Consider the following 27,500-nt stretch of genomic DNA (forward strand, 5'->3'; position numbering starts at 1 on the left):
TGCTGAGGAGACACATCCAAAACAAAGCATGAGTCCGAGAGATGCCAGCGAATTTACTGCCTGTTTTCTTCAGGATATTTATGGTGTATGGTTCTTACATTTAAGTCTTTCATCTATATTGAGTTTATCCGCATGTATAGTGTAAGAAAGTAGTCCAGTTTCATTTTTTCCCGTGTATCTGTCCAGTTTCTCAACACAGTTCTGGTGACGTCTGTCATCATCCTCCAGTCCCACAGGCGGGGGCTTCGTGGCGGAGGGGATCTGTGCCCCTCTGTGCCCTCAGTGCCTGGTGCGGAGCCTCCAAACGGGGCTCGCAGAGCACGAGTGGGTGGGCGGCACCGAGCTGAACAGAGAGGGGCCGTATGGGCCCCGCCCACAGGTTGTTGGTGCATAAACACACCTTTTGTGCAAAGCCAGACGAAGCCGCCTTTGGTCTTCTGGACTCGCCCAGCGAAAGGGGTCTCACCATAGCTGTGGGCACCGTCTGTGGCCCAAGACGACCAAGCAGCTGACTTCCCACCGGGAAGAGGCAGGAGTGGGGAGCGGGCCTGGACACCCACGCCTCCGCGGGCGGGAAGCGGGCTCGGGGCTCCCTCTGTGGGGGCCGAATTGAGAGTCACGCAGCCCCGGTGGTGGAAAGTGGATCCCGTAGCCTCTTCCCAGCTGATGTTGTGAGGTCTTATTCCTCCAACTGCGGCCGTTCCCCAGGCCCCCTCCTTGGCCACTTTTCTTAATAACGTCCTGGGCGCCCCGCCAAGCTTTGGCACCGCTGTGGTTGTGTGGTCCCAACTCGTGGTCCAGGGAGGTGAGGGGGGAACGGGGGCGGCCCTCTCAGGACAGGCCCGAGGAGCGGCTTTCGTCCACGGGCCGGGAGACAGACTGTTTCGGGCTCTGTGGCCCCGGGGTCTGGCACAACTGCACTGCTCTGCCTTGTGGGCAAAAGCAGGCAGAGGCCACAGCAAATGCATAGGTGTGGCTGGGTGCCAATAAAACTTTATCTATGAAAGCAGGAGGCAGTGGGGCCAGAGTTGGCCTCTGGGTGCTTCTGTCCACTCCTGAGCCGAGCATGGGACTGCGTGAGGGGCCTGTTCACACAGGCTGGGGGCAGCAGCCCAGATGCCCACGAGCAAGTGTGGGGAGGCTGCCGGGAGGAGTGGGTGGCGGGCAGCGTGGAGGGCGAGGTCAGCCCCCCTTACTCTCCGTCTTAGGTGCCTGCCAGAGGCCAGCACGTGCTCAGGGGCCCCGCCACAGCCCCCACCCCTCACGCAGATCCCAGCAGGAAGCTGAAATGGCCTGGCCCCCAGCTCCACTCAGGGCCCCACGGAGATGCAGCAGCGGGGTCCTCGCCTCTGCCCACAGCCTGGCAGTGTAGCGTCCGGGCCCCAGGCCCCCACACCGCAGCCAGAGCCGATGCTGGGTTCCAGCGGCCAGGCCGGGTGTTCCGAAGAGGCGAGCGGTCAGTCAGGAGCAGTGGCCGGGCTCTCAACACTGCCTGGGTCAGAGCTGTGAGCTCCGAAGTCTCCCTGCTCTGCCCTCTGTTGGTGGGAAGGGAGGCCTGGAGGGCAGCCGCGGCCCGGGGCCACGCTGGCAAAGCCTGCCTGGCTGGGCCTGCTCACCTGTGCCCGTGCGAAGCAGAGCCTCTGGGCCACCGGGCTGGGTTCCCTGTGTTCGCCGCACCACCGGACGGTCGTTTGAGGAGGGCACCCCTCTTCCCCGTGACCGGAGCGGCTGACGCCTTCCGTGTGATCGGCTGCTGTTAAATGCTTGTGGGCCGGTTTTGAACATTAGGCCCAACAGGATTGCTGGAGTCATCCATTCTGTGGGGTCGGCTATGGGGTCGGTAGTTCTGAGGACCAAGGCCCCAGAATCCCTGGGCTGGATCCGTGTGGCTCCAGGATGGGGTCACTGGACGAGAAGACCCTGTGAACTGGCCTCATCCCACCACCAACCTTCCTGAGCTGGTTGTGTGCAGTTTCGTCTGCCCAGGAGGGCTGGGGGCCGAGTGGCCTCAGACAGGGGAAGCATGTCTGTTCTGAGTCTGTGCTCCCAGTTATTTTTACCCAAAGGCAACCGGAGCCCTTGTCTGTCCTTATTTCTGTCCCTGTCTGATGTGCCCCACCTCCCCCGCCGAAGCGCCCCAGCCCGACCCAGAGTCATTTCACACCAAGCCGCCTGAGCAGTGAGGTCCTCGGGCACGAGCAGGCGGCAATGTGGGGCCCCGGGCCCAGAAGCCGTGCAGCGCGTCAGCGCCGGGGGAGGGGCCCAGAGCCCTGGTGCTGCCTCCCGGGGTGTCAGACCGGACTTTCCCTGCCCGCCTGCTCGGCCCCCCAGCGAGCGGATGCTGACCGGAAGCCTGCTTTCACTTCTCTCAGCCGCGTCACCGAGAGGTCGGCTGCATTGTGCTCTGCTGCCTTCGCGGAGTTGGCAGGGCTGTGCCGCCCCTCAGGCCCGCGGTTACCTCTCAGCTGCACGGGGCGCCCCACTCGCCACACCGGACGTACTGCTCATCGCCTCCTGTCGGTGCAACAAAATGAGCATCTGATTCGCAGGAGGGCGGCCCCCTCTGCGTCAGGAATCACACGGGGTCCCCTGGGCTTTGCACCACGGTGCACGGGGGTGGGGCGGGCCCGCGTGCTCAGCCCACGGTCAGTGTTAGATATTCTCCATCTTGACCTTCAGCAGAACAGTTTTCACAAGGGTGGACCCCGTCTGCACCCCATCCCAGCTCTGAGTAATAGTCTGAAGTCCACGGACCCGCTTTGTAGTGTGTGTCCTGCCGAGCGTCGGCGGAGGCCAGGTTTCCAGTCTGAAGTCCACGGACCCGCTTTGTAGTGTGTGTCCTGCCGGCGTCGGCGGAGGCCAGGTTTCCAGTCTGAAATCCATGGACCCGCTTTGTAGTGTGTGTCCTGCCGGCGTCGGCGGAGGCCAGGTCTCCGGCAGAGGCCAGAATGCCCTGCCCCGTGGCTCCCTGTAGGTGCTGCCCCCTCAGGGCGGCCCTTCGACCCCTGCCACCTATGTGCCTGGGCAGCCCCTCCCGTCCTCGTGCTTCCTCCTGACACCTGCCTGTGGGACTGTTCTGTGCTCTGCTCACCCAGGGAGGTGGCAGATGCTGGCAAAGATGGGTTTGTTCCTGAACCTGAGGCCACACGTCCGGTCCAGTGCACAGGGTCCGCCAGCCTCTCCCTCCGCGGGACAGACAGACCTGTCTTCTCTGACTGTCCTGGCCACTGGCATCATGGAGGGGCCCGAGGGCACTGGGAGCTGGGGACCCCATGCCTCCCGGTCACAGCAGGTCTCAGAGTAGGCCCTGGTGCTCTGCGTCTGTGGGGCCGGTTTGGGCTGGGTGGGCTGCTCCAGGAGTTTGTTTGCACAGAGTCATGGGTTCGTGGTCCTTCTGTGTGTCTGCTCTGCTCGGTGCCCAGCCAACGGCCTCTGCCTGCAATCTTCCTGCAGTCTGGACTTGGTCCACAGAGCAGCCGACCCCCAGGGTCACCCCATGGTCTCTCCTGTCTGCTGCTGGCATCCCCACAAAGATGCCCCGTGTGGGATCCAGGGAAACACGGGTCACCATCCACCAGCTTGATCTTCAAACATACCTCTAATAATTTAAACTTCTTACTCTTTTCATGACTTGGACAATGTATCAGGAACTCATTGTTGCTTGTGGGTATAAAAATGATGAAAAATGTGAACACATAGATTTTTTAAAAATTATCCCAAATCCAAGCTCCCTAGTACCAATGGTATCATTTGGTATATAGATTTCCTGAGCTTTTCCCTGGAAACACATGCGCTTTTACAGAAGTGAGGTGCTCCTGCATACCCGCTCTGCAGCCCCTTCCCGGCGTACCTCGCACAGCTGCCTCCCTGGGGTGCCTTCCGCTGTGCGCTGCGGCCCCTGCTGTGTGGCCTTGGGGCTGCGCCACATTCTCCGTATTGTACATAGTTCTGCGGGGAAATCCCCAGCTGAACCTTCCTTCTACCTGTTCACATGATTTAGTGCTCATTTGTAACGGCACTGCCAGCCCAAACAGGTGTGCGGTGCGCGTCTGTACCCCCAAAACGGAGGCTCCTCGGTCTGCACTGCACCTGGCTCCCGGAGTGCTTGGCAACTGCTTCCCCGTGGAGACCGCCCGCTAGACCCGGAGGCCCAGTGCTTCTGGCTCTTTCTCTGCCCCCCGTCGGTCCTCCTCCCTGTCCTGTGGTGTCTGGGGCTGAGCCTCGGGGAGCCTCTAGAGTCCTTGGCCCTCACTCCCCTCAGGCCGAGTCAGCCCCCGCCCGCCAGGCTCAGTAATGATGGCCAGCATTTATGGAGGCTTGAATGAATGATCTCATTTAACATTCCGGCTCACACAGAGGATGGGCTCCTTCAGGACCCCGTGTTCTCATCTCTCAGGCTATCAATCCGTTCTGTATTAACTTCCAAATTTTTGGGAACCACGGAGTTGCCTGTTTGCCCTAGTTTTCCCATTGTGTTCGGTGGGAGGGAAATTCAGTCCCTGTTGCTATATTGTAGCTGTGAATCGAAGTCCCTGACTCCGGTCTCGGCCAGGGATAGCTGAGGCCCCGCGACCTTGCCTGTCCAAGGTCGCCCAGAGGGAGCCAAGGACTCACTGCCAGGCTGCGTTGCTGTGTGGACAGGCTGGATGCCAGGGAGAGGTTGTTACTGCTGCTGCTCCGTCCTTACCCGCGACTTCCTGCCCATGTCCAGCCCCTGGTCCACACCAACCTTCTCAACAGGTCCCTCCTGGTCATGGGTTTGACCCTGTGTCTTTCTCCTGCCGGCCTTCCAGGGCCTCTCCGCCCTCAAAGTGAAGACCAGAGCCTGCAGGGGCTCGGAGGCCTCGCCTGGACGGCGCCGCACCACCGAGGGCTCTCCCTCATCGCCCGCCTTTCCTTTCACTTCTCAGACTTGCTGGGCAGACCGCTCTGCCCCTTCTTCGCCTGCCCTGACCCTCGCCACCTCACCCAGCGGGCCCTCCCCTTCTCAGAAGGAAGCCTTTCTGGCCACGCCCGCAGGTGAGGTCCCTGTGGTGTGTTCCCCGTGTCTGTCATGGCACGTCGAATGCTCGTCCTCCCCGGGCAAGCCCACCGGGGGTCTGCGGCTGTGTCTGTGCCCAGCCAGTGCTGACAGCCAGGCGGGCAGACGTCAGTGAGGCCCTGGCGCGTGCCCCGCGCAGTGAGGCCCTGGCGCGTGCCCCGCGCAGTGAGGCCCTGGCGCGTGCCCCGCGCAGTGAGGCCCTGGCGCGTGCCCCGCGCAGTGAGGCCCTGGCGCGTGCCCCGCGCAGTGAGGCCCTGGCGCGTGCCCCGCGCAGTGAGGCCCTGGCGCGTGCCCCGCACAGTGAGGCCCCGGCGGTGCCCCGCGCAGTGAGGACCTGGCACGTGCCCCGCGCGGTGAGGCCCCGGCGCGTGCCCCTTGCAGACAGAGCAGCCCCACAGCTCGGCCATCACTGCTCTGCTGCTCGCGGGGAGCCAGGGACGTTTCTCGTCAGCTCAGGCACCAGTCCTGGCCTTGCCCAGCTGATGAGCTGCACCCCGGGTGCTGCTGCCCCGGCTTCCGCCCCCAGCATGGCGCCCCCTGCCCGTGCCTAGAGGGGGCAGGGACTAGCCAGGGAAGGAGAGCTGTGCGGAAACCAGCACTGGGGGTGCCTACCTGCACCCCGGGGAGAAAGGGTCTGGAAGCAGGTACCCCCGGCCTGCAGCTCTGTGGAGGAGGACCCCGGCCTGCTTGGTGAACCCCACCAGTGACTCCCTTGAAGGAGAACAGTTCAGGCTTTGATGCGAATACCTCTGGCCTCCGTCTCCCCTCCTAGGTTCAGCAGGTGTGATGGGCAGACAGAAGTCCCCCGACCCTGTCAGCGGAAGGAATGCCCCCCACCTCTTGGCCCAGTCCCCACACAGCACCCCAGAAGTCACGTCCGTGCACCGGCCGCTGGGGCAGGTTGTGAAGGAAGCCGGGTCACAGGTGCCGGAGCCCGAGCGGGAGCCCTCTCAGCCCGCGGGGCGTCTCAGAGAGATGAGGGGGGTTCCCATTCCGCCGGGCATGGTGGCTTCATCAACAAGAGGACGTAGAATTTCTGACTTCACAGAGGTCGTGGGTGAGCTTGGTTTCCAGCACCTTTCGCGATGCCGGTGGAGGCGGGAGGTGGAGCGCGGGGCCGGAGGCCGCCTGCGTGTGCAGAGCTGGTCAGTGAGCGGAGCCGCGTTGGCCCCTGGGCTGCTAGCGTCCCATGGTCCTGGAGCCGCAGTCAGATCCAAGGTGTTGGCAGGCGGCTGAGGGAGGCGGAGGGGGTCCGCCCAGGCGGCGGGTGGTGGCCGGCAGCCCTTGGCCGGTGCAGGCACCTCTCCAGTCCCTACCTGCGTCTTCACTCGGCTCTCCTCCCCTCGGGTGCCCTGTTCTCCTTTTCTCTCTCGATGAGGACACTGGCCATTGGATTTAGGGCCCATTCTGATCAAGGGTGATCTCATTTTAGGATCCCTGCCTTCTGTCTACAGAGACCCTTATTCCAAGGTCACCCTCACAGGCCCCAGGGGCGATAACTTGGACGAATCTTTGGGGGACACAGTTCACGTCATTGTGCCATCTGAAGGCAGGGTGCTGCCTTAGGGATGACCGGGGCTGGGGCGGCTGGGACGGCGAGCTGGGGAGGGAGGAGGTGGGGGCCAGTGCTGTCCCTTATGGGCTGGATCTGCCGGGGTCTCTGTGCAGCGTGGCCTGGCTGAGGTACTGCACCGCCCAGCGGCCTCTGCTGGGCCCCTAGCGCCCCCCCCACCCCGGCTGAGGTACTGCACCGCCCAGCGGCCTCTGCTGGGCCCCGAGCGCCCCCCACCCCCACCCCCTGGCTGAGGTACTACACCGCCCAGTGGCCTCTGCTGGGCCCCTAGTCCCCCCCCCCCCCCCCCCCCGGCTGAGGTACTGCACAGCCCAGCGGCCTCTGCTGGGCCCCTAGCGGCCCCCTCCCCCCCCGGCCGGCTGGGCTGCGCCTGGTTGCACTGGAGCCACCTTGAGGCCGATGCTCCCGCGGGCATCTCCCCGCACAGAGAGCCGAAGCGCTGAGCCCCTCGGGTGGGGTGGGGGACCCGTTCTCCCTGCCCCGCTGCCCGGCAGCCTGCCCCCGTCCACCCCGGGACCAGCCTCCAGCAGGGAGTCCTCTCTGGATCTGGGGAGTGCGGTTTCTATGTAAGCCCAGGTTTTGTCGCATGAAAGGTTTTGTCTTGGTTTCCTTTTTACAAACACAAGAGTAATTAGTTCAAGTTCTGAGAATAACGATGGGCGTCCAGAAACTGCCTCCTTCCATGTTAGACACAGCGGGGCGCCCGCGGACCGGATGCTAAAGAGAGGCGTCCGGAGCGGCTGCGGCGCTCTCAGAGCTGCTGGGCACGGTGCCGCTGCCCCAGCCCTCGCCAGCCCACGGAAGGAACGTTGCGAACACCCAGGCAAACAGACCCTGAGGACAGGACAGAGGCCCGTGGGCCCCGCTGGACTGTCTTCCTCCTTCCCCGGCAGGAGTCCTGTCCACTCACAGTCTCTTCTTGTCTGTTTGCAGGACTCCTCGGCCGGATTCGAACCAGCGGCTGAACCGCAGGGAGTGACCCCCAAAGTCCAGCTGCCCCTCAACGTGTGAGCTGCTCTTTATGCCTCGGGGCCCCATGCCCGGCATCCCCCCCCCCCCTAGCGTGTGCGCGTGGTTTCTGCTCAGCTCTGTGCCCCATCACGCAGCTGACCGGGCGGAGCAGGAAAGCCCAGCGGTTTTCAATGTTATCATCCTGGGACATTTATTACAAGCAGGGGGCATGATCAGAACAGTGGAAGACGCAGCACTGCCCAGGCAGGAGGGGGCCAACCATAGCACAGAGAACGCCCGCGGCCCTGAGGTCTGGGCGAGGGGCCTGGAGCGGGGAGGGTGCTCCAGCGCCCAGTGGTCGTGGACTTTCCCTGGTGGCTGGTGGGCAGCTGCTCCGAGCAGCTCAGTGTCTTAGCAGTGTGACTGCCGCCCCCACGCACGGCGGATGAGTCACACTGGAAGTGACATGCTTGTCTTGCTTAGAAAGCCCCTCTCGTTAAATTACAGTTCTTAAAGAATCGTGCCGTTTAAAAACGCCCACTTAAATAGGGGTTGAAGACCGACAGCTTCTACTCTTGTCTGCAGGAGTCCGTCACTTGAGTGAACGTTTCCCGAATGCGAAGTTGGTGGATGGGGTGGTCAGGATGAAAATTTCAGATACTGTGACGCTAGTGTCCGAGGGACACTGAGCTTCTGTGCTGTTGCAGAACAGACTATTTCGAGCAGAGCGCCTTTGAGAAAGCAACTTGCGGCTGCCAAGGCTTCCTGGGAGTAGCCGAGTACCGGGTCCGCCCACCACCTCAGCGCAGGGGGAGGTTTGGCTTAGTCTGGTGGCAGGTGGGGATCAGAGAACATCCTCCCACATCTGCCCGCAGTGCTGTGATGCGGTTATTGCCACCTCCAGCTACACCAAAGGAGGCTGAGGCTCAGCTCTGTTCAGCCGGCTTCTGGCGGGGAGCACGGGCCGGGCACTGCCTTGCGGACGTCTTTAGCTGAAACTCATGTTTCCACCGACGGCACCGAAGGCGCTTTCTTCATACCGCGTCTCCCCGAGGAGCCCGACAGCTTCCACCCGGATTGGGCCAAGGAGGCACGTGGGGACGGAGGATGGTCTTCCTTCTAGAACAGGGTTTCCTTTCCCTAAGGAAGTAGATGTCCATCCACTGGAGCCGTGGGCCCTAATGGACTCCCCAAATGAGAGGCAGGACATGGTGAGCACTTCGAGGACAAGGCCCAGGTGTTGCATTTGGGCCCCACAGTGAATGCCCAGCACACAGGCTCTCGGCACACGTTTGCTGGTTCAGTGAGAGCCCCAGCCGCAGCCCTCGGGGCGCAGAGGGCCCTGGCGTCAGCCCAGAGGCCCCAGGTCTCCTACATGCAGTCCGCCACCAAGGAGACGGCTGTGTCTTTGGGACCCAAGGCAGCACAGGTCCAGCATCACTCCCCAAGGGTTGGGGACACATCCTGGAGGATCCAGCCATGCACAGACCTCCTCTGTTATGCAGGCTTTTCAGTGCAGAGTGTGGAGAGACCTGTTTTCCCTGTGGTTGGCTGTTGTAAGCCGAGCCCTGGCCCCTAGGCCTGTGGTTGGCTGTTGTAAGACGAGCCCTGGCCAGCACGCCTGTGGTTGGCTGTTGTAAGACGAGCCCTGGCCCCCAGGCCTGTGGTTGGCTGTTGTAAGATGAGCCCTGGCCCCCAGGCCTGTGGTTGGCTGTTGTAAGACGAGCCCTGGCCAGCACGCCTGTGGTAGGCTGTTGTAAGACGAGCCCTGGCCCCCAGGCCTGTGGTTGGCTGTTGTAAGATGAACCCTGGTCCCCACGCCTGTGGTTGGCTGTTGTAAGACGAGCCCTGGCCAGCACGCCTGTGGTTGGCTGTTGTAAGACGAGCCCTGGCCAGCACGCCTGTGGTTGGCTGTTGTAAGACGAGCCCTGGCCAGCACGCCTGTGGTTGGCTGTTGTAAGACGAGCCCTGGCCAGCACGCCTGTGGTTGGCTGTTGTAAGACGAGCCCTGGCCCCCACGCCTGTGGTTGGCTGTTGTAAGATGAGCCCTGGCCAGCACGCCTGTGGTTGGCTGTTGTAAGACGAGCCCTGGCCCCCACGCCTGTGGTTGGCTGTTGTAAGATGAGCCCTGGCCCCCACGCCTGTGGTTGGCTGTTGTAAGACGAGCCCTGGCCCCCACGCCTGTGGTTGGCTGTTGTAAGATGAGCCCTGGCCAGCACGCCTGTGGTTGGCTGTTGTAAGACGAGCCCTGGCCCCCACGCCTGTGGTTGGCTGTTGTAAGACGAGCCCTGGCCCCCACGCCTGTGGTTGGCTGTTGTAAGATGAGCCCTGGCCAGCACACCTGTGGTTGGCTGTTGTAAGATGAACCCTGGCCAGCACGCCTGTGGTTGGCTGTTGTAAGTTCAGTGTGTGCTTTGCGGGCTCTTTGTGGGGAGCACCAAGCTCCATGGAACTAATGTCACATAGGTCACGGCACTGTGCACATCCCACTCTGAGAACGTGACCTTTGAAATCACATGTTAAATTTCATTTTTTAGGGAGAAAAAGATGCAGTTGACCTCATTGGTGGGTCAGACTAGCCTGACTGCTCATCTGTCCTTGTAGCTCTAAGAAGTTAGCGGCCCCGTGCATCCCCGGGACAGGCACACGGGGCGGGAGTGGGTCCCCCAGCGCACCTGCCGTCAGGTCCCAAGGTGGTCTGAGGTTGGGCGTGAGCGGGGCTGCCATGGAGACAGGTGCCGCAGCCGGTGGGTGAGCCAGGTCTGCTCGGGGGGGGGTGGGGGGGGACGACCCCACCCGGGGGGGACAACCCCACCCCGCCCTCGCTCATCCTCATCCTCGGCAGTGCTGGCTTTGCCTGCAGGTCAAGTCGTGCGCTCCGACCTGTGAGCCTGTGTGATTCAAAGGCCTGACCGCTGGGGTCAGCCTGTGGCCGAGGGTGTTCTTCTGGCACGAGGTGTCCAAGGGCACCGTGTCCTGAGGCTATGGCTGCCCTGAGACACAGGAGGGTCTGGGTCGCTCAGTGCGGAGGTGACGCACACAGGCCCACGGGGGCCGACGCCCTCCCTCCTCACTTCCTCGGTGATGGGAGGCCCCTGGGCTTTCTGTCCTTCCTCTGCCTGCCTGGCAGCGGCTCCTGGGGCAGAAACGTGGGGTCCAGGCGGCCACACTTTGGGGCAGGGCAGCCCGTCTGGTAAAGAACACTCGTGAGGAGGCCTCTGCTCAGGCTGGGGGTGAGTTCCCACCTCCCCTTCTCTGTGGGTCTCGCAGAGCCAGGCGAGGGAGTCGAGGACCTGAGGGGACAGGAAGAGGGTCAAGGGGCTGCCAAGCCACCTTCTAACGACTCCACGGCCCCATGCTCTGTGATGTTGGGAAAGGGAGGGGTGGTGGTGATGCCTCACCCAGGAGGGGTCTCTGCGACCTCAAATCCTCACCCCAGATCTGCACCTCCGTCTGCAGACGACTTGATCAGTGTGAGCCCACAGGACATTCGGACCCTGTCACACCGTCCCTGCTGAGCCGGGCAGGCCCAGCGGGCCTGCGGGGAGCCCTCCTCAGTGTCCAGCCTCTACAGCTGGAGGGAGCCGGGGCCAGGCAGCCCTCGGGGGGCACAGCCTCGTGAGTGTGCGCCCTGCGGGGCATTTCCTCCCGTCAGCGTCACCACCCTCTGGCAGCCCTAGGCCATTCCGGGGGACGAGCTGTCACCCGGCCAGGCACCAGCAGACCCGGCCAGAGGTGTGTCTCCACTGCAGACGGCAGCAGAAACCGGGGGGCTGTTGGAAGGCAGACTGCTGGGTTTACTGCGGTAGCCCTGGGACGAGGCCCCAGAGCTGTACACCTCTGATGTTTTCCCAGGAGATGCTAATGCTGCTGGGCAGGTCCACCTGCTGGGGTCCCCCCGCACTGGAGCCCCACGGACAGGTTCCCGGGAGCGGGCCTGGCAGCCACACTGCCCCAGCCCCTCCTTCCCGGGGCTGCGACTTGGTGCTCCTCCTGGGAGACCTCACTGGACGAGGGCTGGCTCCTGTGGGTTTCTGGGAAGTCAGGACCTACAGAAAGACTGGAGCATCGTCCATGCACCAAAAGGTTATGGGTTTGATTCCCAGCCAGGGCACATGCCTGGGTGTGGGTTCAGTCCCTGGTTGGCGTGTACAGGAGGCAACTGACCGATGTTTCTCTCACATTGATGTCTCTGTCTGTCTCTTCCTCTTTCACTAAAAAAAATCAGTGAAAACATATCCTTGGATGAGGGTAAAAGGTAAAGACTTGGGGGGGCTCCACGGCCTCACAGTGCTCGCTAACCCCTCCTCTGTTCTCTCCCCCGGCATCTGCCCTGGGCCCCTCTCAGCGCCTCGTCCACTCCCAGCTCCCCCGCTCAGCACCCCCTTCAGAGCACTTACCTGGCCCTGGGCACCCCGGGCTGGCGCGGGGCCGCTCCCCGGGACAGCAGCTGGCGCTCGTTTGGTGGACACCTCCCGACCGGAGCAGTCGTGAGTGGACGAGCTTTGCTAGTTTGAGCCCTGTGGCCCTGGCATCCAGAAGAACAGGAGCGGAATTCGTCACAAGAGTAACGGAAAAGAGTCCTTCACCAGAAACAGCGAGCGTGGCACAGAGGAGGTGTGGCCCTGCCAGGCACCGTGCGCTTCGGTTCTCGCCCTGATTAAGCAGAGGGGCCTCTGCAGGTGCCGAACAGCAGCAGATGAAGTCCTTGCTGTGACGGGAGCGAGGGCACGGGCGGGTGGCCGCCGTGCCTGGAGAAGCCCACAGGCTGCTGTGCGGGCAGTGCAGGGGGCCCGGCCGTGGTCAGAGCGCCGGGGAGTCCGGCGTGCCCACAGCTGACCCAGCCGAGGGAGGAGGGTGGGCCCTGGTGGCTGCTGCTGCCCCAGGAGGAGGCGTCTTTCCTGAGGGGCGTGGAAGCCCCATGCAGGCTGCAGGGCAGTGGGAAAGGGGCTTTTCTGAACCAGGTTCTCCTACTGTTGCCTTAAGGAAGGGACTTTCAACACCGGCCTTTGTGTGTGAATCCACAGAGGTGAGCTCTGGGCCCGAGGGGCGGCCTCTGTCTCACTGACGTGTCCCCAGCAGGGCCACCTGGAGGCCTGTGGAGCTGCCTCGGCCTCTGGGGGGAAGAGTGAGAGTCAGGGCCCTGGGAACCCACAAAATGAAAACCTCTTGCAGTGGGTGCTGCCTCTTTCTCCCCGTTCACGCGGGGCCTGGCTGTGGTCCCCACAGGCTCCAGAGGACCTGCTGCAGGTCGGAGGCTGTGGGCGCCATGCAGCTGGCCAGACCCTCAGCAGAGCAGTCCTGCCGGGAGCGGCCCCGGGACAGGAGTGGACAGCGAGTAAAGAGAGGGCGCCCCTGTGGCTGTCACTCGGGACCTACACCCAGCGGCCGAGCACAGAGCAGGCTCCAGGAGAGCCGTGGGCATCAGGCTGAGAGCGGGCAGGCCCTCTCCAGTCCACCGTGGTCCGTGCACTTCCCCTGGTCGTTCTGAAAGGAAGCAGGTGCCAATGACATATCCCTCCCCAGGCAGAGCCCTGGGGCACAAACCAGATCTGCAGGCCCGGTGCAGCGTGACCCGGTCCTTCTGCTGTTGGTTTCCTGCCTGAGATCCAGAGGAAAAATACGAGAAGGGGTGGAGCCTTTTCACGGTGAAGTCAGACGTATTTACGTCCCACTTCCGGCAACACACACCTGGAGGCTGAACCTGCAATTCCGAGACCAGAGGAGGGTGACTCCTTGCAGAACAAAGTCAGAGTCAAGCTGGAAAGGGCAGGCACCATGTGCCCTGGGCCCGTGGGCGCCCGCCCCCAGTTCCGCCCTGGCCAGCCTCGGCCTGGCCGCCAGCCTCTCCTGCAGCTGCGCGCGCCGCTCTGCCTGGTCTGGGGCCACGGAACCCAGCCTGCCCCTCAGCGCGGTGTCGGCGTGGGAACGGAGGGACTGACCAGCCTCCGGGCTCGTGGGATGTAGGTGAGGCCCTGTGAGCGGCGGGCACATGGAAAATGCATTTTCTGCCCTTGTCCTGCCCAGGCCACGGCGTGGCTGTCTCTGGGGCCCGCAGACGCAACTTCTGGTCAGAGAGGTAAAGCCCGAGCTCCTGCTCCGAGGACTTCGGGGCCTGTGATGCGGGGGTGTGCCACCCTCGGGAGTGGTGCCATCCTTGGAAGTGGCGCCTCTCGTCCTGCCCAGTGCTGAGCGCCGCAGAATGTCTGTGTGACCGGGCATCCGATAGACAGAAAAGCTGACAGCGAGAGACATGGCAACGTTTCCCCGTTAAAACGCCGGCGTCAGCGGCACGGTGCAGGGTGAGACCCAGACCCGCCTCCTCGCAAACTAGCCTCGGACACGTCATCACAGCAGACCCTGCGCAGAAAGTGCCCCTTATGCTGAGCCGTGGTCGCAGAGTCTTTGTCCCATTGAATGGCCTGGGAAGACAGCTCATTCTGAAGACACAGTTACGTGCAGTGATCTGATGGTCACTCTCCAGGTCACAGCATGACTGTCCAGCCACTCGCTGTTTCCTGCACATTCTTCACAATTCCTAGCACTTGCTCTGTTTCCTGAATCGGGATTATGGGTTCGCTGCTGTGGATGTTGGATGGTAATGGGCACCGAGACTTGTGTGAGCGGGGGCAGGCCTGGGCCTCGGCGGCTGAGCCACCATGGGCCTTGTATACCTGTCACCGGGGCCTGTCCTCTCTCCAGCAGGGACGGCTCCTGGTTCCATAGCTCCACACTCCAGCAGCAGGTGGCCAGTGCAGGTGAACCGTGGCGGTCCCAGGCCCCAGAGTGGGAGGGGAGGTGGAGGGCAGGGAAGGCACTCCAGTCCCAGGCCCCAGAGCGGGAAGGTCCCAGGGCCCAGAGCGGGAAGGTCCCAGGCCCCAGAGCGGGAGGGTAGGTGGAGGGCAGGGAAGGAACTCCAGTCACAGCGGCCCCTTCGTCACAGGCCGCCCACAGCGCCCTGGGCAGAGAGCCTGGCACCTCCTGGTTTGGGGTCTGTGCAGAAAGCAGCTCCAGGAGTCTCTACTCTCGCACGAGCCTCATCCTGTGGGCGCCTCAGCTGCACCCTCCCCTCCCCCCCTGCCTTTGTGTCTCCTTTCTGTCTGAGCTCTTCCCCTCGGTGCCCTCCTCTGTTTCATTCCCTCTCCTTTCTGTGTTTTCTTTATCCTTCCCTGAGCATGTCCCGGGGCTCCACCTCCACACTGACGCCAGCTCTCCCTAGGGATCTGAGGGGAGAGCCCAGACATGTTGCTCTGTGCTGCTTTTCATGTTCAAGGTCAATTGGCGGACCTCGGGGCAGTATGAAGCAGTTCCCAGGACACGTACACACACATGCACAAGCACTCAGGCACACACACGCACGCATGCACTCACACGCATGCACACAGGCACACGTACATATACACCCACGTGCTCAGGCACATGCACACACAGGCATACACACGTACATGCACTCACACATGTATGCACACTCAGGCACATGCACGCACATACATATGCTCACACACTCAGGCACATACACACAGGCACACAGAGGCCTACGTACTCACACGCACATGAACACGCATAGGCACATGCACTGACATGCACACGCTCTCCCACAGGCACATGCACATGTACTCAGGCGCACACACACAGGCACAGGCACACACACACAGGCACACGCACACACGGGTACACGCACATACACTAAGGCACATGCACATACACTCACACAGATACACTCAGGCACACTCAGGCACATGCACTCACATACCCTTTTTCCTCACCAATCTCAACCTTAGTCTCAAACTCAGAGCCTCTATTTTATTTTTCTTTCGGCAGCATTTATTGGGTACCTGCTGTGTCCCAGACATTATTCTAGATGGTGGGATAGAGCGGTGAACAAAACAGATGACAGTCGCCTCCTGTGGATCATGCTGTGTAGGGGTGGAGGCAGGCAGGAGAGGAGATGAGAGGTCTCAACCAAGAGGACAGGAAGGGGAAGGTCTCCAGGCAGGACCATGGTTTGTACATCCAGGGAACACCTCAGAGTGGAGCCTCCCTGAGCCAAGGTTTGCTGGGTCCTTTCTGGGCTGGACTTTGGTTTCCCTTCGTATTGTCACTGGGCCACCCTCAGGAGGTAGATTAGCAAGTGGCCACGTCCTGCCCAAATCCTCAGTGAGGACCAGATGCTCCATCACCGCTGCTGAACATTCCTCTGCTCGTACAGGGAGTGCAGCGAGGGAGGAAGACCAGGGAGTTCAGACTCTTCCACAGCACCCACCTGGAGGGGCCGGCCCTTCTCAACCCCCCCCACGTGGAATCTTCCACAGCACCCGCCTGGAGGGGCTGGCCCTTCTTAACCCCCCCCATGTGGAATCTTCCACAGCACCCGCCTGGAGGGGCTGGCCCTTCTCGACCCCCCCCACGTGGAATCTTCCACAGCACCCGCCTGGAGGGGCCGGCCCTTCTCAACCCCCCCCACGTGGAATCTTCCACAGCACCCGCCTGGAGGGGCCAGCCCTTCTTAACCCCCCCCCCACGTGGAATCTTCCACAGCACCCGCCTGGAGGGGCCGGCCCTTCTCAACCCCCCCCCCACGTGGAATCTTCCACAGCACCTGCCTGGAGGGGCCAGCCCTTCTTAACCCCCCACCATATGGAATCTTCCACAGCACCTGCCTGGAGGGGCTGGCCCTTCTCGATCCCCCCCACGTGGAATCTTCCACAGCACCCGCCTGGAGGGGCTGGCCCTTCTCGATCCCCCCCACGTGGAATCTTCCACAGCACCTGCCTGGAGGGGCCAGCCCTTCTTAACCCCCCACCATGTGGAATCTTCCACAGCACCTGCCTGGAGGGGCTGGCCCTTCTCGATCCCCCCCACGTGGAATCTTCCACAGCACCCGCCTGGAGGGGCTGGCCCTTCTCAACCCCCCACCACGTGGAATCTTCCACAGCACCCACCTGGAGGGGCTGGCCCTTCTCAACCCCCCCCCCACGTGGAATCTTCCACAGCACCTGCCTGGAGGGGCTGGCCCTTCTCGACCCCCCCCTCTCCCCGTGTGGAAGGCCCCCGGGAAGGGTCTTCGATGAGCAGATGTTGATGCAGAGACCGCTGGCCAGGAGAAGGATGCGGAGGCTGGCCCGTGGATGCCTCCCCCTGGGCTGGGTGGAGGGGTGGGGCTGCGAGGGGGCCTCCAGGGCCACGTGTCACTGCTGAGCGCCGGCCAGGCTCTGCCCAGGACCGGCAGTGAGTGGAACAGAGCCTGGGGCCCAGTCTGACTGACACAGGATGAGGCCTCATGGAGCAAAGGTGGGTGGCGGCCCCACCCCTGACCAAGGATGTGTGACTGCTGGAAGGGCCCTGCGGACTTGTGCACCCCAGGGAGATGTGGCCCCCTTGGCATGCTGTTCCTGCCAGTGTGTGTTCACTGGCCCCGGAACAAAAATGATGGTCCTCATACCACGAAGAGATAAAATGAGGCAAAGCTGCCCAGGGCTCGGGCTTCTGTTGTATTCCCTGGAGAGCGGGCACAGAAGGTCTTGCTCCGTTTCTGTCGGTTTCAGGCCCCAGGGACCCCCTCTCTGTTCCTCCTCCTTTGGCCTGAGCTGGGCCGTGTGGCTGCCCGTCTCGGCCATGGAGGCAGCCGGACAGCAGAGGGCGCTGCGCCGTGTTGGCGTCCAGGTGCAGCTTCCTCCGGGCTCTTCTATCTGGACTGACCCCTCCGTCACCATCAGGGGCTCCCCGAGAGTCGTCCACTGTGCAGACGGGGTTTACACCTTTGTCTCCTTGTCACCTGGGCATCCGCACCAGGACCAGCTGGGTCCGCTGACAGCTGGGCATCCGCACCAGGACCAGCGGGTCCGGTGTCACCTGGGCATCCGCACCAGGACCAGCTCTCCTGCCTGGATCTCCTGAACGAACACAGTTGCCCCACACAGTTCTCATGACCAGCTCACAAGGAACCCTTCTCGAACCCCGGGGTGCAGAGCGCTCTGCTGTCCTCACCTGAACCCCGTGAGGCTGGGCGCCGAGCTCACGAGGTGTTTACCAGGGCACTTGCTGTCGCTCGTGGTAACTTGGAGGCCCGCCTTCTGGGCCCTAAGCCAGGATTTTTACTACTGAGTGTGTTCTTTCCTTGTCTTCAAATAAGTTTTGTTTTTCTTTATTGATTTTAGAGAGAGAGGAAGGGAGAGGGAGAGAGATAGAAACATGGATGAAAGAGAACATCAATTGGCCGCCTCCTGCATGCCCCTCACTGGGGATCGGCCCACAACCTGGGCATGTGCCCTGACTGGAAATCGAACTGGCGACCTCTTGGTGCAGGGTTCAACGCTCACCCACTGAGCCACACTGGCCGGGCTTCAAATAAGCTTTTTAAAAAGCAGAATTTACAGACTTAGTCGTGGTGTAAATATTGCAAGGAAGAATGTAACCAGGAAAACTCCCTAACTGGGCCACCTTCTCTTTGCAAGGGTCCGAGGCCTCTTCCCGCTCAGGCCGCTCCATGAGCCAGGGCCGGGACTGAATGCGGAGCCAGGTCCAGCCTGTGAACTTGCCCGGTCCGCCCTGCAGGTGCCCCTTGCCCAGAGCACCCTGTGGCAGGCAGTGCAACGAGCAGGAAACAAAGGGCAGGCAGCGAGGCCCGCTGGCGGCATCTGCTCTGACAGACCCAGGGCCCGAGCCTCCCAGCTCAGACGGAAGGTGCCGGCCATGCAGGTGCCTGGGGGGCGCAGGCTCCGGTATCACACCGCCTCCCGGACCCGGCCGTGCGGGAGCCCCCAGCTCTCACTGGGTTGTCTGAGGAGCGGGTCACGTGCTGGGCGTGCCGGCCCCTTTTCTAGTGGGTTCACCCGAAGGAGAGCGCACCTGTGACCGGTGGCTGACCCTCGCGCCTCTGCCTGCAGGTACCTGGCGCTCTACGCCTACAAGCCCCAGAAGAAGGACGAGCTGGAGCTGCGCAAGGGGGAGATGTACCGCGTCCTGGAGAAGTGCCAGGACGGCTGGTTCAAGGGCACATCCCTGCGGTCCGGGCGCTCGGGGGTGTTCCCAGGGAACTACGTGACGCCTGCTTCCAGGTGAGGCCAGGCGCTGCCGGAGAGGAGGGCCCCCCCCCCCCCCGCTGTGGTCACTGCCCTGCTGTCTGGGCTGCCCAGCGCCCTGCAGAAGGCAGCCAGGACACCCCACCCGTGGGGCTCGGCCCTGTGAATGCCCTTGAACAAGGATTCTGTGTGGCAGGCTTTGACCTTTGGAGTTAGGTTTTCTTGTCTTGCCCCAGCAGGCGCTGGCTGCCCAGGGGAGAGGGTGGGAGCAGGGCCCCACACTGAGTGGGGACAGAGCCACCACGGGGAGTGAGGTCGCAGGGCATGGGGGTGCCTGTGCGTCACCGGGACTGCTCTACATACAGCAGCACACGCGTGTGTGTGTGTGTGCGCGCGCAAAGGAAGAACAGCGTGTTCCTCGAAGTGAGCAATTCTTAGTAAGGGTGTCATCAGAGATCAGTCTTCCTGCCTCGTGCTTTCCTGCATTTTGCAAAATCTCTGTTACGTTGTTTTTATAAAAACAGAGCAACTTAAACATTCACTAAGTGTTATCCAGGGTTGTTTGAGGATTTTGAGATGGTCAGCTCTCTTTCGGCCAGTCTCCCAGGAAGTGGGACACTCGGGACGCTCAGACAGGCTGCAGACACGCGGTGGTTTGCGCTGTCTCCGAAGCAGGCCGCTGCGAAAGTTAACGGCGCTGGCCCCTCGCGTCGGCGACAGACTGGCCCATACTGTCCAAGGCCTGGAGCCGGGGTCACCCCTCCTGTGCCACGGCCCTTCCTGGGAAGGCTTATAATTTGTGAGGCCACTTTATTTAATTTTTTAAAATTTGCTGGGGCAAAAGTGAGTTCAGCAGGTAGCAGTTATGATTAAAAAAATAAAGTCATGGTGTTGGCCGGCCAGGCAGGAAGTGAATTCCAAGCCTAAGAAAGGAAGGTGCTGCCTGGCCCGTGTCAGACCCTCCCTGGGCGCCACCCCCCCCCCCCCCATTGCTCAGCAGACGCCTCCGGGAGGCTGCAGCTCCCCCCATGTGGAGTCTGACCCCGCGGGCCTGGGGGTCCCTGTTCTCACCCACCTGTGGCCTCTGGTCTGAGATCCCAAGAGCATCAAGGGCGTTTCCCGAGCCCTCGGACCAATGGAAGGCTTTCCAGTCCCCTGAAACGAAACCCCTAGAAGCTTCCAAGAGCCAAGGCTGCCCAGCTCCATGCCCCACAGCCAGCGCACCTGGGCACACTGCGCCAGGGTGGACGGCCCACTTTCCAGGCTGCTGTTTTCCTTTCCATTTTTTTTTAAATTTTATATTTCTTTTATTGATTTTAGAGAGAGAGAAAGTGAGAGGGAGAGAGAGAGTGAAACATTGATGAGAGAGAACATTGACTGGTCACCTCCTGCATGCCCCCCACTGGGGATCGGGCCCACAACCTGGGCATGTGCCCTGACTGGGAATCGAACCGGCGACCTCTTGGTGCAGGGTCGACACTCACCCACTGAGCCACACCGGCCGGGCTCCTTTTGTCCTTCTTAAACACTCTACTTGGGTCTCATCTGGACACCCTGGGGTGACGGACATCTGTGTTCTGGGTGAGACTGTAAGTTCCCCAACATCCCTTGGTAGGACACGGTGTGGCGTGCCCTTCCCAGAGGCCAGCCGCTGCGGCGGTGGCCGTGTCCTGAGGGGGTGGGTCCTTGCCCCTGCCTCCCACACGGGTCAGCTATGTCCAGGCCTGGTGGGTGTGGGGACACACAGCTGTCTGTTAGGAGGAGTCAGACAGCAGCCGGTACAGAGTGCTTCCTGTCGGTTAGGGGTCGGCGTGTGCGCCCGTGAAGGTGATGAAGGGTGCCCTTCGCAGCTGCAGCCCTGGGTACCGCTTGCCTACGGGGTGGCCTTGGCGTGTTCGGGGGTTCTCGTCCGGGAGCAGCACGCAGGAGCAGGCCTGCGATGGTCGTCTGCACATCCTGACTTCATTCTGCTTTGTTTCCTCAGGGCTCCTTCAGGAGGGGCTGGGCCACCCCGCAACAATGTGGCTGGAGGGTCTCCCCTGGCCAAAGGGATGACCACAACCCTGCACCCAGGCGGCGGGAGTCTGAGCAGCCCCGCCCCTGCCGTGAGGCCAGCCCTGCCCCTCACGCCGCAGGCCCAGCACCCGGCAGCCTCTCCGCCCCTGGGCAGCTGTCTGTGGCACCCCGCTCTGCCAGGGGCCAGCCAGGCCCGCAGCACCGTCCCCACAGGTACGTGCCATGTCTGGGACCTCGCTCTCCGTAACGTCTCGGGGGCTGGTTCTCGGGCCCACCCATCGGTCTGGAGCGTGCGCGTGGGAATGGGGTGGGCGAGTTGCGTGGGCGTGTCCCGGTCGGGGCTCTGCGGTCTCCAGGAAGCGTGCAGACTGACCCTGCCCTGGCGGCTGCGCCGGGTCAGAGAACTTACAGGTGTTTGGGTGGGGAACCTTGTCTCCGCCAAGGGCCATTTGGGTATTTATAACCGCATTCGCAGGCCACACAAAATTATCACCTTAAAAATTAGCCTGCTCTGTTTGGTCAGGCTGACTTGGTGAGGCCTGTGATGTTCGCTGGTACTGACTTCACAGGTCTCAGACGCCCGTGGGCCGGACACGCCCCACCCTGTGGACCGCACACACCAAGATCAACAGGGAAGCGCAGGGACCCTCGCTGAGGCTGGGAGGCGGCTGTGGGTCGGCCTCATGGGCCTCCTGCTTGCCAGGCACTGACAGGGTGTGGTGGGGCAGCCCCGCCCAGCACGGGGCTAGTCATGAGACCCAGCCCCTGTCTGAGGGGCTCTGCAGCCAGGAGAGATGGCCGACCCCTCACCTTTGCACCAGCATTGTTGATGGGCTGACATGGTTTAAGGAGAACCCGTCTGCTCCCCGTATGGTGGGAAGAGAAGGGCCGTTATGGGGTGGATCTCACAGGCCTGCCGGCGGACGCAGCTGTCTGGAAGCTTAACACTGAGCTCGTGAGAACCATGGGAGCTTGACTCCGTGGCGCCCCCAGGAGCCCACGCCGACCCTCTGAAGCCACACAGCCAGGAGGGGGCCAGCAGACCTGACAGGCCCGGGACGGGGCCTGGCTCTCCCCTCATCCACGCGGCACAGGACCCTCCCCCCGTCCACGCGGCACGGGACCCTCCCCCCGTCCACGCGGCACGGGACCCCCGTCCACGCGGCACGGGACTCCCCCCCCCTCCACGCGGCACGGGACTCTCCCCCCGTCCACGCGGCTCGGGACTCTCCCCCCGTCCACGCAACATGAGACTCTCTCCCCCACCCCGTCCACGCAGCACAGGACTCTCTCCCCGTCCACGCGACACGGGACTCTCCCACTGTCCACACAACACGACATGGCACTCTCCCCAACCTCACTCGGAAATCACCCTCTTCTCGAAGACTGAAAAGACAGAAGACAGGGGGCTCCAGGATCATTAACACACCACCTTTGGGGTCCAGTTAACCAGAGGACGACCAGAAGTGTCCCAGAAAGCAGCCTCTCATGGGCGACAGGTGGAGATGACACTTGGTACCGCGGGGCGTATTTTCTCCCAACTGACGGACGCAAGGTGGGAGGCAGATGTCCCCTCGCCTCGCCCCGCTACTCTTCGGGGAAGGTGGCCTGCCCGTGCCTCTGCCGAAGCCACACTGGGCTCACAGGTGGCAGGGGGACCCCGAGTGGGACATGAGCCGGCTGGAGTCAGTGTGCCTGCCTACAGGACAGGGCTCTGCCAGCCCTCAGTGCTCACAGGCTGGCCAGGGAGCGTGCGGCCGGGGCTGCGGGGTGGACCTGGTGTGGGCACCTGGGCACTGGCAGGGGGGGAAGGGCTTCCTGACGAGCCCAGCCCAGAAGGAGCTGCGGAGTGACAGCCAGGGAACGGAGAGGGTGCTCTCTGGAGCAAGAGATGGAAGTGGAGAAGCACCGCCCTGTTCTAGCAGTGGGAGAAACCAGTGCAGAGAGCTCACAGAGCTGGAGGCAGGCTGGAGGCAGCCAGGCCGTCCGAAGGCTGGGGCTGCCTCACGCTGGGCCCGTGTGTCCCTCTGAAGGTGGCACTTCCCTCCACGGACTATGTGTGCTGCCACGTGCCGTGTAGTGTGTGTTTGGGACCTTTGTACTGGTTTATTCTGTTAGAGAAGTGGATTACTGGGTACAGTGCGTGAGAGTTAAAGGAGTAAACAGAAGTTGCCGCAGGATCTGGGTTGAGTTCCCTCTCGAAGGCAGTGGGCCCACACGGGATGGGGGCCAGACGGCTGACGGTGTAATGAATAGCACCAGGCACAGCTGGGAGGAGGGGTGGTGTGGGGCCACCATGGCGGGAGCTGGGGGAAGGCGTTGCTGTGCCAGGTGAGGGGGACGATGGGCCTGGACCCGTGAGTGGGGTAGCAGGGCTGGAGGCCGAAAGGTCGGGTGGGAGTGCCCGGTAGCCGGAGGAACCAAGTCCAGGTCTAGGTGTCTGGGACCAGTCTGCTGGGAGAAGTCCGGCGGGTCCCCTGACCTGGAGGAGACTGGAGGCGACCTGTGTATGAAGGTATGGCACGTGGCTTTGAGAGGTGCCGTGGGGCTGGAGGGCTTGGCACTGCCTCCCTAGGGGCTCCCCCCCTGTGCGTGAGTCCTGCCCGCCTGGTCCAGGCAGGCTGCTCCCTGCTGCCTCTCGGGAAAGGTGCGGATGCATGACCCGAACTCTGCCCGTGTCCACTCAGGTGACCAAACCAGGAGAGGCCATGGGTGGTGAAAACATCTGAGCTTTTCAGGGCAGCAGGTGGACTGTGGTGTGGGGTGCCCGGTCACAGCCGGTGCGGGTGGGCTTCGATGCCCCGTGTCCTGCATGCTGGGCGGTGCACGCCTCCAGGAGCCGTGAGGTCTGGCCCAGGGAAGCCTCACGGATGGGTCTGGCACTGCCCTGGCTGGAAACCTTCTGAGACTAACCCTGCCGCCCAGAGACTGAGTGCCCAGCAGTCTTTCATACGTAACTTCCTTAAATTAGCAAGAGCGAGTTGTGTTTGCAGCTTTGGCCTGCAGGGCCTGGGAAGAACCAGCTCTCGGCGCTGACACCGGCTGATGCCGGACCTCTCGGCCTCTGCTGCCTTCTGGTCAGCTTGTAGCCTGGCTGAGGTTCAGCACCCCGTTCAGGGGCAGCCTCCAGCTGAACTAGGCCCAAGGGGTCTGGTGAGCCACAGCAGTACTTTCTGACGGTGCCTTCTGCCGAAATGCCGCCCTGGAGTCCTGGGCAGCCTGGGGGCACCGACGTCTCAGACTGGGTCTCTTCGCCCTGCACCCCATACAGATGTTTCCGGGTGCACCCCCACCTGCTTCTCCCTGAGTGCGCACCCACAGGGCACCTGGGGCACTACAAAGTGCCATGTAACAAACAGCCTTTCTGTGCCATGGTCGCCAACAGTCTCCCCATTCAGAGGAGAGGAGTCCTCACCACACCTGCCAGTCCTTCTCCCTCTGGAATAATGAGCAGAATCGAGGGAAACTGGCCTGGCTGGGGCAGGGCAGCATCGTGTCACTGGTCGCCATGGTAACTGCGCAATGGACAGGCTCTCCATCAGTCCCTGTCACTGGGAAGAGGGATGCGCAGGTGGTTGAAATGGCTTCCGTGGTGGCCCCTGCTGCTGTCACAGCCGGATGAACCCCGGCTCCCGCCACTGCACAGTGTAGAGACGCCCCCGAGTGCCCACCTTCCCCACTTGACCGCTCACAGTACCCGTGATGGTGGTTCGTGGCTGTAGGTACCAGGTCAGCAGACCCAACCCAGGCGGCGGGGCGTTTCATTCATGTTCTCATCTCCAGCCAGAGGCGGGCAGGGTGGCCAAAGCTGACATGCAGTGGCCCGCAGACCCCCGTCCACCCCGCCAGGCCCCGCCCACCCCCCCCCCCGCCAGGCCCCCGGCCCCCCCCCAGGCCCCGTCCACCCCGCAGGCCCCGTCCACCCCTGTCCACCCCGCAGGCCCCGTCCACCCCGCAGGCCCCGTCCACCCCTGTCCACCCCGCCAGGCTCCGTCCACCCCGCCAGGCCCCGTCCACCCCGCCGGCCCCGTCCACCCCGCAGGGCCCCGTCCACCCCGCCGGGCCCCGTCCACCCCGCCAGGCTCCGTCCACCCCGCCAGGCCCCGTCCACCCCGCCGGCCCCGTCCACCCCGCAGGGCCCCGTCCACCCCGCGGGCCCCCGTCCACCCCGCCGGCCCCGTCCACCCCGCCAGGCCCCGTCCACCCCGCCGACCCCGTCCACCCCGCCGGCTCCGTCCACCCCGCCAGGCCCCGTCCACCCCGCCGGCCCCGTCCACCCCGGCAGGCCCCGTCCACCCCGGCAGGCCCCGTCCACCCCGCCGGCCCCGTCCACCCCGCAGGCCCCCGTCCACCCCGCAGGCCCCCGTCCACCCCGCAGGCCCAGTCCACCCCCAGTGAGAGGAGGAAACACCTGTTCCTGCAGCGTCTGGAAGCACTCCGAGGGGAGCGTGGGAGCTCGGGAAGCAAGGACCATGCACTCCTGGGAGGGAGGGAGGAGAGGGACTGGGGTTTGGGGAGTTTCAGGAGGAGGTGATTCTGTCTGGGGTGTGAGCAGAGAGAGAGAGGGCGTTGGGCCCTGCCACCAGAACAGCCAGAGTCTCCTTGGGGACCTCGGTCAGGGCCATGTGGCCGAGAGAAGTGTGGAAGGACAGCCTCGCAAAGTCTCTGCTGAGGCAGTTTCTCTGAGGGCCCAAAGGGGAGCAGAACTCAGTGCGCAGCGTGGGTGGGTGGGCGCAGGACCCAGTGGGGTCTGCGGAAGGACACACAGAGCAGGTGCCTTGCCTTGACGCTGCTGCGGGGAATGTGGGGGCGGCGTGTGCGGGGGGAGCTGCGGCCTGTGCGGCAGGGGGAGGGGGCGAGTGCTGGGGCGGGGGTGGGGGGGGCGCGGGGGCGGGCGTGTGGAGGGGGCGGGGGCGGGCGTGTGGAGGGGGCGGGGGCGGGCGTGTGGGGGGCGCGGGGGCGGCGTGTGGGGTGCGGGGGCGGGCGTGGGGGTGCGGGGGGCTGTGGGGGGTGCGGGGGCGGGCGTGGGGGGGTGCGGGGGGGGCTGTGGGGGTGCGGGGGCGGGCGTGTGCGGGCTGATGGTTCTTCAGGCCATGTCAAGGAATTTCACTTTTCCGAGGGCCACAGAGCATATTAGGGAGCTTTAAATAATACATATAACTACATTTTTGTATCTAAAACATAAAGCTGGACTTTTTTCTACTTGATTTATTTACTCTATTTTTTATTAGAGTTGACATGCAATATTGTATTTTTTTCAGTAGTGACTTGGCATTTATGTGTCCTGTGGTGTGATCACCACATTCTGTCTGGTAACCATCTGTCATACAGTTGTTACGATAGAATTGACTGTTTTCCTGTGCTGTGTAGACGTCCCCTTACGTGTATTTCCTTCTGACTGGAAGTTCAGACCTTATTCCGTCCCCCTGTTCCACCTGTCCCCGCCCCTCCCCTCTGCAGCCATCCGTGTGTTCTCTGCCTCTGTGGGTCTGTTTCTGTTTGGTTTTGTGTACTCATTTGTTTTGTGTTTTTAGATTCCACATGGAAGTGACATCATGTGGTATTTGCTTTTCTCTGTCTGACTTATTTCACTTAGCATAATTCCCTCTTTGTCCTCCATGTTGTCTCAGATGGCAATATTTCATTCTTGTTTTGGCGCAGTCTATTCTGGTATATACATTGTATCTATGTTACATCTCCTTTGTCAGTTTCTCTATGGATGGACACCTGGGTTGCTTTTTCTTGGCTGTTGTAAATAATGCCTCAGTGAACATGGAGATGCACCTGTCTTTTTAAATTAATGTTTCCATTTTCCTTGGATAAATACCCAGTCATGGAATTACTGGGTCATAGGAAAGCTAGACTTCAGACAACGACGTTTAAGACAAATACTATGATTGCATTCCATGTGCCTAGAAAGTTAAGTAGAGGCTTAGAACAGTCTTACTTATAAGACTGAATCAAACTTCTAGAAATAAAGACTACAGTGTGTGAGATCAAGGATGTCCTTGATGGAATTACTTGGAGATTAGACACGGCTAAAGAAAACATCCGTGAACTAGAAGGTACAACAATAAAAATATGAAAAATGAAACAGAGAGGAAAGAGAATTTTAAAAAATCAAAGCAGCCTCAGTGAGCAACGGGACAACTTCCAGTGGCTTAATACACATGTGATTGGAGTCCCCAGTGTGGAGGAGGAAAAAGAGACAGGAAAGTTATTTGATAAAACAATTAAGCCAAATTGTTCAAAATTTGATGAAAACTAATGACTCATAGATTAATGAGAGCTGGTGAACCTCAAGCATAAGAAACAGAGAGAAAACGACACCAAGACAAAATCTAATTACTCAAAATAAGTTTTTCTGTGACAAACAAAATCTTAAAACCAGCCAGAAGAGAAAGATACACCACATAAAGTACGAACAACAGGGCTGCCAGTAGATGTCTCCTCAGGAACACTGCCCCTGAGAAGACATTTGGAAACCGAGTATTAAAAATAAAATCTTTCAAGTGAGTATTCCGTACCCCCAAATATACCTTTTAAAAATGAGAGAAAAATAAAGAATTATATAGACGTAGAAAAGCTAAAAGATGTCATCATTATTAGACCCACACTGTGAGAATTGTTAAAGTTCTTTAAGAAGAAGGAAAATGACACCAGGTGGAAATTGGGAAGAGCACTAGAAATGGTAATTACATACATAAATATAAGATTTCTCATACTATATAAATATCTTTTTTTTTAGAGAGAGAGAGACGAAAACATTGATCGGTCGCCTCCTGCCCCTGGGTGTGCGCCCCGACCAGGAATTGAACCCGCCACCTTTTGATGTATAGGAGATGCTCCAGCCAACGGAGCCACATGGGCCAGGGCTTATTTAAATATCTTCAAAACG

The 27,500-nt window shown here is 61.6% G+C and overlaps 1 protein-coding gene across 1 annotated transcript in view; it reads left to right on the forward strand.

Annotated features, from left to right (window-relative positions):
* SH3RF3 (SH3 domain containing ring finger 3) overlaps positions 1 to 27,500 on the forward strand; it is a 362,137-nt gene that overhangs the window by 280,245 nt on the left and 54,392 nt on the right. The window contains exons 5-7 of the mRNA XM_036257011.1: positions 7,548 to 7,621; positions 18,452 to 18,622; positions 20,571 to 20,815. Coding sequence (XP_036112904.1) covers positions 7,548 to 7,621; positions 18,452 to 18,622; positions 20,571 to 20,815 — 490 coding nt within the window. The remainder of the gene's footprint in view (positions 1 to 7,547; positions 7,622 to 18,451; positions 18,623 to 20,570; positions 20,816 to 27,500) is intronic.

Source organism: Molossus molossus, unplaced genomic scaffold (genome assembly GCF_014108415.1).
Source record: "Molossus molossus isolate mMolMol1 unplaced genomic scaffold, mMolMol1.p scaffold_m16_p_12, whole genome shotgun sequence".
Classification (NCBI taxonomy): Eukaryota; Metazoa; Chordata; class Mammalia; order Chiroptera; family Molossidae; genus Molossus; species Molossus molossus.